The sequence below is a fragment of the Scatophagus argus genome, chromosome 3 (assembly GCF_020382885.2).
Source record: "Scatophagus argus isolate fScaArg1 chromosome 3, fScaArg1.pri, whole genome shotgun sequence".
NCBI lineage: Eukaryota > Metazoa > Chordata > Actinopteri > Scatophagidae > Scatophagus > Scatophagus argus.
The window spans coordinates 15,965,230-15,975,763 of record NC_058495.1 but is presented as its reverse complement, the minus strand read 5'-3'; the positions used below and the strand labels follow the sequence as shown (position 1 = coordinate 15,975,763).

Here is a 10,534-nt window from a genome sequence, read left to right as displayed (position 1 = left end):
TTGTGGCATTAAGACGAAATGCAGATGTATTATTAATAATATTGGTGTGTCAGCATTGTGCAGGAATTTTAGAATTCATTTTGAACCATGACATGAGGTTGTTCCAGCAGGTACAACAGATGAGACACTATGACATTTGTAAATAGGTGGTGAGCAAATGAGATACGGAAATCATAATATTATTCATTCAGTTTCTGCTTGGTTACCTTTTAAGGCTTCAACTCAAACTCTCACACACAGCATCACAGAATGCTGTGGGTGATGGAATTAAATAACAAGTGAATATGATTCTGTTTGCAGGGCTTTTAAATAACATGTATGCATATGTATGTATATATATATATATATAGAGAGAGAGAGAGAGTGACTGTATACTGAATCTCTACTCCAGTCCTCTTCCTCAGTCAGTCTGGATGCTTCTTCCCACAGAATAAACTGTGAGATGACTTCATGACAAAACACAGGCTTGAAGGACACAGTGCAGAAATGTTAAGTAGGAGTCAACCAAAGTACAGCTCCTTCAATGCGCCATTAAAGGCCAAATGTCAAGGTGACAAAAAACAGTAAAACAGTGAAATCTCCATAAATTTTGCCACTTTGATAGAGGTCTACACTGTATTCGCTCCTTCCATTTAACTGTCCATAAATGCATTGCACAATTATATGCTTATTTATGCAGTATGTAATCTAGCTTCATACTGTATAGAGATAGACACCACTGTGATGTATACGTTTGGACATTTAATCCCTTCTTACTTTACCACTCCATTGGGTTTATTGTCCATTCTGTCTTTGCACTTCACTGCTGTTTGAAATGATTGGATGCTAAACTGTATTCCCCTGGTACTTTCCCTGGTACTGGTAGTTGCATCTAACATAATGTAAGTTTGCAAAGACAAAGAAATTACAGGAAGAAGAAAACTGATGCAGCAAATAATATCCCCTTAATTGAAGCTGTAAACATATCTTAAATATTCTTATTTTTGCTTAAAGGTATTTTCTAAATTCTATGATTTACGCAGTTAACATATGACAGAATAACAAGTGGGTAATATTTCAGTTATTGATTTATTTTTCTTCAAAAAAAAAAAAAAGAAGCAAATACACAATATCATATTAATGTCCACTTTATTTGTCTTTTGCTTGTGTTAACCAAATGTAATAATTAGGATGATGGACTGTGGCTGCCAAATCCAGAGTTAGTCACAATGCTCTGCAAAAAGATGTCCAGAAAGCTTGAAAATGTTTAATATTTACGCCAAAACAAATTAATGTTCCACCGGGCTTGATGTCTGGACTGGTGTGGCTGTCCAGCTAACTGAGTCACATTCTCTCAAGGGAGAGCTACTGAATTTTACCATTCATACATGTTTCCCTTTCTCCCTGTAAGACAGCTCAGACGTTATTATTCTGTAAGGTCAGAAATGAGAGGGTTTGTCACAGTTCCTATTCAGTAATAACACACAGATGTACGACCATGCTGAGGCAGAACTTGAAGGTGGAATGAGAGAGAGAGAAACTCAAGGGAATGCACCGGCGGTGTGTGAGATGTTTTGAAGACTTACAGTAAAATAACAGTGATTTAAGGTCAGGTTTTGGCATATTTTGAAGGTCAGTTTTCAACTTTAAGGCCGAGTTCTTTGTCTTACACTGAGTCACATTTTGGTTTTTGTATTTTTTTTTACTGTGTATCACGAGATGAATCACATGTAGTCATCACATCCAGTCACATACAAAATCCTATTTTTGATGCATGCTGAGAATGTTGAAGTCAGATGTAAATACTTTCAAGCACTCGCAGACAGAAGACCCAGTCAGGGGGGAATTGTTGGTAGGACAACTTGTTTCCGTCCAGTCGTAATACCTTCACCCTGGAGTAGGACAGAGGTCCCACCTCTCTGCAGAAACTTGTCATGTTGAGCCCTGTTGTGAACAGACAGAAAACAAACATTTATTGTCCATATTTTTAATATTAGACACTCATTAGTCATCAGAGTGACAGTCATCTATTGCTGTCTTGTCAAAACATTGTATTAAACTAAACCATTCCACGGACCTTTGATCTCACACTACCAAGTGATCATCATATGTAAATTATTAACATGATGCGCTTAAATCACATAATGAAATCCATCTTATAAAAGAGGGTCTGTGCAGTCTGCAAACACCCTTCTTCCCACAGGGTCTGCATTTCCTATTAGATGTCTTGCAGGTGCTGTGGTGAAAACGGAGGGTGAGGAAACCACAGGAAACACTCTCTTTTTCGGATTCATTTCAGTAGTACAGCCTCCCTCGGCTCACTCTGTAGGCTTTGGCAGAGGAGGCGCAGTGGTAGCTGTAAGGCTGCTAGCTAGACGATGAGGTGTTTGTCTTTGTGGAAGTGTTTCGCCGTCTGTGTGTCTCATTGGTACACAGCCCTGCTGCTTTACCTCATCATGGATTGGGAAACAAGAACACACTTTCAATTTGCCAGAGCCTGTTTGCCAAAACTGCACATCAGGTCATTGCTGCTGGACAGTCATGTGAGTCATCTTGTGGCTGCTGGCTACAAATCTGCAGCACTGTGACACAAATCGTATTTGTTAAAAAAAAAAATAAAAATGCCAGAGTGATCAGGAGCAGACGGCTGGAGAGGAAAGAGGAGACCATGAAGAGTGGAACAGCATGTGCTTCTGGCTCATCTGGCACTCTTACGTGAATCCATCACAGATGTTTTCTCCGCTCTTCATTGCAAGCCTTCTTTCCCTTCATTCAACCACCCAACATTCCCTCCCGTCTTCTCTCTTCCATCCTCTTAATACTCTCTTTCCATGTCCCTGAGTACCTTCCCTCCCTTTATTCTCTCTCGTCTCTCACCTCTGACTCGCCCAAACCTGGCCTCTCCCCTGTCCATAAGCAGCAATGAGCGTTGGCTGTGTGTTCGAGGAGGCTGTTGTTACTTTACAGTCCACACTTCACCCCCCACACCCCACCCCCACAGCAGGGTTTGGGTGCAACATCTTCCCAGATGGTCAGCCACATAACTCACTAATATTGTACTTAGCGTCAAAACAAGTGAGTGCACTGTTGAAAAGGTCACTGCATTTTTGTGTCTGTGTGTTGTGTGCATGATTTCTTTGTGTATGTATGCACCTCACCTTGTATTTCATTGGCCTCCAGGTAGAGGTACTGCAGGGTGGTGGGGACAGTGGGAATGGTGCTGAGTTTGTTATAAGAGAGGTCCAGTTCCACCAAGCTGGAGAGGTTGAAGACCTGCGGGTGGACACCATGGCTCTGCAGACCACACTGACTAAGACGAAGGTACTTAAGGTTGAAAAAACCTACAAAGCTGTCCTCATCCAGCCCAGAGAGAGTGTTATTGGACAGATAGAGCTGTTGGACAGATGGGGGTAAATGTCTGGGTACGGACGAGAACAAATTCCCGCTGAGGTCCAGCAGGTTCAGACTGAGCAGACCTGCAAGATGAGATGAGGAGACACACAGACAGAAAGAATGTAAATGTTGTCAGTGTTAAATGCCAGGAATATTCAGGATTACTGAGAGTTCAGTGTAGGCTCAGTGCCTATTTTCATTGCAATACTGACTATTGTTCATGCAGCACAGTTGTTGTTAAGCTTTGCCTTGAAGAGGAGTTAATCTTTACAGGTCTTTAAATGTTGTTTTATTTGCTTAATTTTCCTTTTGAGAGCTGTTTCACATTTTGAACGTATCAAATTAAATTAGAGACACAAAGTGATTTTATGATGCATCACATATTCGCTGAAAGACATAAAATCCAAACACTTATTTATTAAGAAAAACCATAACTCCCACCACAATTTCAGACAATGAAGATCATTTTCATCAAATGTTTTTTACGTGGCATGATGTTATCAAAGCACTAAGCTTTGTTGTATTCTCTGAATTCCCCAGCCAAAGTCGATTCTGCATGTGTAAAGAAAGGAAATGATACATAAGACAACCTTTGAGGTCTCCCTCTTTGATGGTTTGCAATCTGTTTCCATGCAGTAGCAACAACGTCAAGTTGTGCAGGTTCTGGAAAGCTCCAGGGCTTATGCTGCTGATTTGGTTGTGGGCCAGTCGCAGCTGCTCGAGTCCAGCTGGTAGAGCACTGGGCACTGATGACAGGTGGTTGTGGTTGGCAAAAAAGTAGCACAGCTGGCTCTGGTTCTGCAGGGCGGCCTGGTCCAGCTTGTCGCTCTGCAGCTGGTTGTGGTCCAGGATGAGCCAGCGTAGATCAGTAATGTTGGTCAGAGAAAAGGAGGACAGGGATGTGATGTTGTTGCGCTGGGAACAAAAGAGAAAAAAAATGCCTTAAGGGTTTTACAGTTTTACAGTTTAAATTAGGCAGATATAGTATAGTTCAGTGGGGATCAGGTCAGGAAATGAAAAACCAATGTGGGCTAGTAGCAGACCATTGTAAACACTCAGTGCTCAGTGCCTGTGCTGTTCAGGTTTTTCCTACCTGTAGGAACAGGTATTGAGTTCTGTCTGGCAGGCGCTCAGGAATGTCTGCCAGCCCTCGGTGGTCACAGTAGAGCGCTGTGGGCCACTGGATGGGGCAGTCACACTGATGGGGGCAAGCCTCTGGGTTGTTGGCTTGGAACCAGGATCGGTCCATCCGTCCCTGCAGGCTCAGCACACTGGGCTCACCAAGCAGACGATTAATCCACAGAGGAACTCCTCCATAGTCTATGTCAGCTACAACAGTGGCTGAGGCACAAACACACAGCAGCGCCAACACGACACAACACAGGAGAGCCATGGAGACAGATGGTAAAAAATACAGTCCTGCAAATAAACCAGTGAGACAAAGGTGTCAGCTGATTTAGTAGTTGGGCTATTAAAGTCTGTAAAATTGTATAAAGAGAATCAGCGAAAGCCTTGTTAGGAAGAGAATTACTAAAGTGTGTGTTAAAACACACAGGAGTTTTGGCTTGAGCATAGAAATTACTTTTTTGTTTTTAACAGGGAGTCAGCATGAATAGTGAATAATAGAATAGAGTCTGACGTGGGCATTTATGAGAAATGGAGGATCCAGCATTTTTAACCCATATGAACTCTGCATAGGGATTATGTCATCTGATGTTGAAATCACCACTTTAGTCCAGACCAAAATATCAACAACTACCGGATGTACTCCCATGAACGTTTGACGAGACATTCATTTTTAACTCAGTATGAATCCAAATGAGTTTCAAGATCCCCTCATTTTATTTCTAGTACCAGCTGGGCACAGTTTTCACTTATACAGTTAAAATATGCTGAAATCAACAAGGTAGACTGCCATGAAATTTAGTACAGATATTCATGTTCACCTCTGGATGAATAATAATTCTAGTGATCCCCCAATTCTCCAGCACCAACATCAGGTCAGGGTTTTAGTTTGTGATCAAATACCTGTAAAAGTAATGATACTACGTGAGCTGTACTTTGTGGCTAGTGCTAATTAGGTGATGATATTTTATCCAGCTATGCTAAGATGGTAAGCAAGGTAATACTTCCAAGTAGCAGACCGTCAAAAAATGACGTGAAAGTGAAAAAGTGTCTATCTATCTGAACATCAAGATAAAAAAGGTTCAGCATGAGGTTAAAGAAGCTCAGTTCAAGTACTCGTCTTTCTGTGCCATGCATTGATCAATTAAAATTAAATGAATGCATGCCACTGTCTGAAATGTTGCACAGGTTGCTTTTGCTTGCACGCTTCTTTGCATTTAAACCTCATGAGAGGGAAAAATACATCTTTTCCCTGCATGCACAGCTGTAGATGGTTACGGTAACTCCCACAAAGTTGGTACACACAAGCACACACGGAGACTCTCAGTTATTGTATGACACAGCGTTGTGTAAGAAAGGTTTGCATCATCAGGAAGTTTGACTGAATTAGCAATGTTGCATTTTGTCTTTCTCACCTGCAGCACGGTCTTACAGTACAACACATCCTCAAAAGGTTGCCAAGAGATTTGTTATGCTACGCAATTATGCCACAATAAACCACTTGTAACCACTAGCTGCAAATGCAAAATACAGACTTGAATATTTCCAGTTTTACCTGTCTTGAAGAGAAAGGAAGTGGAAGCAGACAAGAAACCAGCAACAGACTGACACTTACCTGTTTGTTCAGGAGCTGCAGAACTGAGACAGATTGTCTTAAATTTCCAGTCAAACCCTCGGGAACTGTGTGTGTGTGTGTGTGTGTGTTAATGCGTCTGCCTATGTGTGTGTGTTTTCTAGCTACCAGCGGTGTTTACCCACTGTCTGCTGCATTCCTCTTCTTCAAATGCTGCCCACATCCCAGAGCCCAAACACCCTCCATAATCTTCCCTCACTCACATCTCCTTTTTCCTTTCTCTCAGCTCAGCCTTTGGTACATTTGGTGGAAACATGCTTGCTTATGCCGTGGACATACACAAATAAACACAGACAGACTGACAAAAACTGCTAAGGAAAGGAAGTGAAGGAGAAAGAAATCAAATGAGGGCAACTGAGGGAGCAGAATTTTCATTGAATATGAGAAAATTTTGATCAACATTCAAGATTCAGTGTGTATATATAAATATGTGTGTGTGTGTGTGTGTGTGCCTGTGTGTGTCTGTGTGTGTGAGAGAGAGAGCGGGAGAGAGTCTACAGTTCTGTGTTCTGCTTGGAGGCTTCGAAGCATCGAAGTACCTGGGGAGCCAAAGAGACCATTTTGTGTGCATAAGTGTGTCTCTTTGTGTGTGTCTGTGTGTGCATCTGTGTGTGTGTGTGTGTGTGTGTGTGTGTGTGTGTGTGTTCCTTGAAGGAAGTAACTCCTTGCAGGCGCCTGAGTAGAGGAGAGGGGAGAAAAACGATTCCAGATTCTTTTTGTTTCTATAGCATGAGGGGAGCCCTGGGAGCAGAGAGACAAGGTGGAGAACAAGAGGAGAAAGTGGGGAAAGTGTTTTTAGATCCAAGTGTAGAAAAATGGCGCCCTCTAGAAAAAAATGCATGGAAAGACACCCACAGTGGAGTTCAGCCAAATTCACGACAATAGGAGCATTTTAATTTCAACCATGATTAAAAAAAATTGTGTTTTTTTTTTTTTAATTCTGTGCTGTGTAGTAAGGTACTGTTTGTGTTATTTTTACATATCTTTATGAATGTATGGGTAATCAAGAGAACAACACAAAGGAATGCATGTTCATGCAGTGCAGTCATGTGCCAGTGTCACCAACGTCAAGTTGTAGAAAAGAAAAGAATTCATTGAAAAAATGCCAACAAACAAAACTAGGCAGAACTTAGCAGGTATAATGTTTGTTCACCTTATTCTCAACTTAGTTTAGCATGTTACCATGCACAAACATTTGCTGTTAGTGTTGAGTACCAGCAGAGCTGAGGGGGATATGAATTTCATGTTATCTAGTTTTGTGGGTATTTGATCTGATGTTGCTGGACAAATGTGACTTCTGATCAGATGATGGTGCCAAATGAAAGGTTAAGAGATCAATCAAGAAGTTGATTCATCCTGGATGGGATGTGAATTTCCAACCAGTAGTTAATATATTTCACCCAATACCAGATCATGGTGGCATTAAAGGAAAGTTCAGATCACCAGATAATTAAAATTAATTTTCTGGGCAACATGGATGTCTGTTTTCATGGTAATCTGCCCAATAACTCTCAGGACTGTTAAGACAATAACTGTCACTAAAAATCTGAAAAGTTAACCGAATACTGGCAAAGTCAGAGCATCACGTCTCTGTTGACAATGTTACTACAAACTTTGGTAATCCATCCAATAGTTGTTGAGATATTTTAGTCTGGACCAAAGTGGTGGACCGACAGATTTAAAATCAAAGAAAAGTATTTCATTTCCAATCCGTGATACTGTGTTACCTTTATTCCATTTCTGCAGCAAGGTTTCTTGTCAACCACTGTCATGTTTTTGTAACTGATTTCTAACCGGTAGAGTGAGGGTTTCTGGAAACATGAACGATCACTGGTAAAGATTGTGTCAACACCTGCCAGCAGGCAACTTCTCACCATCCACTCTCTGTGCTCTGCTCTGTCTGGATTAGTCATAAAGAGGAGAAGGAAATGGAAAAGTCCTCCCTACATCCTCTGCTGGCTCTGAACCCTCTGCTCCAGAGTAACAACTTTCACTGAAACATTACATTACTTTCTCTACACATAAATATGGTATTTAACTCGTGTCATTCATGAATTCTAACATTTTCTCTGTGATCATGAACACTTTTCTTCATTTCATGTGTTTAAATGAGTGAGTGAGTATGATTATTAATACTGTAGTAAAACATTTCCTTAAAGTCCTTCTCTCTAAATGTTTTCTGTGATGGACTCTGGGATAACTGGTTATTGAAACTGGATGTGTCCATAGATTAAGGGAAAATTCAGAAAGATGAGCTTAATGCTAAACTGAAACTTAAGGGGGTGCTGCAACACAACCATGAAGTTTTTGAATGGGGCCAAGGGAGCTGAATCGTAATGACTGCACATACAGCGGATCAGATTTCACCTACAGTACAGGTACAGGTCTGTGCTCTAAAGGGGCTGCAATTACCAAATCGAGCCTGGAGGAGCCAAGAAAGAATGAACGAGACAAATAACGATGAATGATAACCATTAAGTGTTAATGATGTCATGTAAAACAAGAGCTAATGCAAGCTGACTGAGCTTAACCCACATCTGTAGTTGGTGTCACTATGCAGTCAGAGTAAATACAAAGCGATCTGTGTAAAAAGATGCAGGAGCCTGTTACACATCTCCACCAAGTGTGATGTTGCACATATTACACCAACATTGATCTGGCATCAGCTCTAGTGTAACTTCTGAGAAAAAGCAATGCTTGATCTGTTTATTTAAGCACTGGATTTGATTTCCTGTTCATGAGTCAGCATCATTTCAGGGTAATTACATTTCCCAAAGCAGAAGTTGCCTTCGAGCCGTTTCCTCATTTAAAGCTGGCACATCGCACCAATCAAACAGCTCGTCACATGTTGTAAGGGCTCACTTAAAGTTGACCTTTTCAAATACTCACACACAAGTGAAAACTGTTCGGCATGTGAAATACTTTTTTAAAAAGTTGGTTTTGGCAAAGGTTTTATGGCAAATAAAAGTGAATTCAACACATTTGATAAACCTCAAGGATGCACACAATGTGTTTTATGTAACACTGAATATGAACCCCACTGGGCATCTTTGTGTCTTCACTCTTCATTTTGGAAACAGCAGTTAACAAAATCAATCATCAAATCAGTCTAATTCTCACCTTTTCTGAGCAAATGAAACCATTTTTGACCACTCTCGGATAGAATGAAAGCTGTAAACACAACACTGACACATTTTAGTTGATGTAACAAATACAGTAGCTTACCGTTGCTTATTTACACGTCCAGCAGAGGAAGATTTGATGTCATGTTAATGTCCACCTAATGAATGTACCCTGTTCACCCTCATTTTACTTCTGTTTTGGGTCTTTATCAACCTGTGAGGGACATATCAAACTGTAACTCTACACCGTTGACTGTATGTAAAGATGGATGATGTTAAAGCACCCCAGAAGTGAAGCTAAAAAAAAAGATCGCCCCCTGGTGACTGGCTGCAGTATAGGTCAGAGACCCCTTATTCTCCAGGTTTGCAGAAGTGACATAGACCAAACTTAAAACTGAAAATACATGTTAAATAAAATGTTCCCAAAGATAATTTATGTCACTTTAGGTAGTCCCCACTCATGTATGATTAAGTGTTTATTTTCTGATGAGTCTGGTTTTTATTCGGTATTTGATGCCATAAAATGGGGGTGAAATGTCATGATTGACAGCTGAGCACTGCTCTTGATTGGTTCAGGTCGGTGTATGGACGGTAAATTGATACAGCGGCTCCACTACCTCTGGCTCCAATTAATGTCATAAGCTTAAGATAGAAACGCTCATATCTGGTATATTTTGGCTTCACTTTTTATTCATTACCCAATGTTAAATTACAGAAGTACAGATGCTAACACTGGCTAACATTTTCCACTGAGAAATCAGAACCAACTGTGTCCCACAGCAACAACTGAGCATGAATTAACTTAAGTCTGTTTCCTCTTCCACTTCTTGTTCTTCTTCTTGTCATGATTTCATTCATCATCTGCAGACTGAATTTGTCCCTCAACACTTCCTGTCACTGATACCATTTTTCAGAATGCACAAGCTTGGGAAAAGATGGGATCAGCAAGATCAGCTTTGCAAATATTTATTGAAAAAGAAAAATGACTATTTACTGAATGAAGAAGAAAAAGAAATACTTGGCTAAACACTCATATTACTGTCAGACATATTTTTCTTAACTCAGCGTGTTCGTACTGACCAAGTTTCTCCACTGCACGTTTACTCAAGTGTTCCTACTTACTTGCATACAAATTAATTTGATTGACCTTTAGATACTAATTATACAGATTCCCTTCCTGTCCTGAAGACCATGTATCTCCAGATGTGTTTGAATGTGGTGACAAACCAAAGGATGGTGTGTACCTGACTTCTTAATCTAAATAAAATATTCTAACTCACCT

General features: G+C 40.6%; 1 protein-coding gene across 3 annotated transcripts; it reads right to left on the bottom strand.

The window, feature by feature from the left end:
- Window positions 1-1,049: 1,049 nt before the first annotated feature.
- On the bottom strand, window positions 1,050-9,534 carry zgc:113307 (uncharacterized protein LOC553753 homolog). Of its 3 annotated transcripts, none has more exons than XM_046384158.1 (5): window positions 9,356-9,534; window positions 4,466-4,791; window positions 3,963-4,287; window positions 3,138-3,455; window positions 1,050-1,923 (listed from the first exon to the last, which is right to left on the bottom strand). In XM_046384158.1, the coding sequence occupies exons 2-5, from the start codon at window positions 4,763-4,765 to the stop codon at window positions 1,772-1,774; spliced, it is 1,095 nt and encodes a 364-aa protein (XP_046240114.1). In that variant the 5' UTR covers window positions 4,766-4,791; window positions 9,356-9,534; the 3' UTR covers window positions 1,050-1,771. The 3 variants fall into 3 exon arrangements, with proteins under 3 accessions (XP_046240114.1, XP_046240116.1, XP_046240115.1); XM_046384160.1 differs by having other exon boundaries at window positions 4,466-4,713; window positions 9,356-9,533; XM_046384159.1 differs by lacking the exon at window positions 9,356-9,534 and adding an exon at window positions 6,113-6,389.
- Window positions 9,535-10,534: the final 1,000 nt, after the last annotated feature.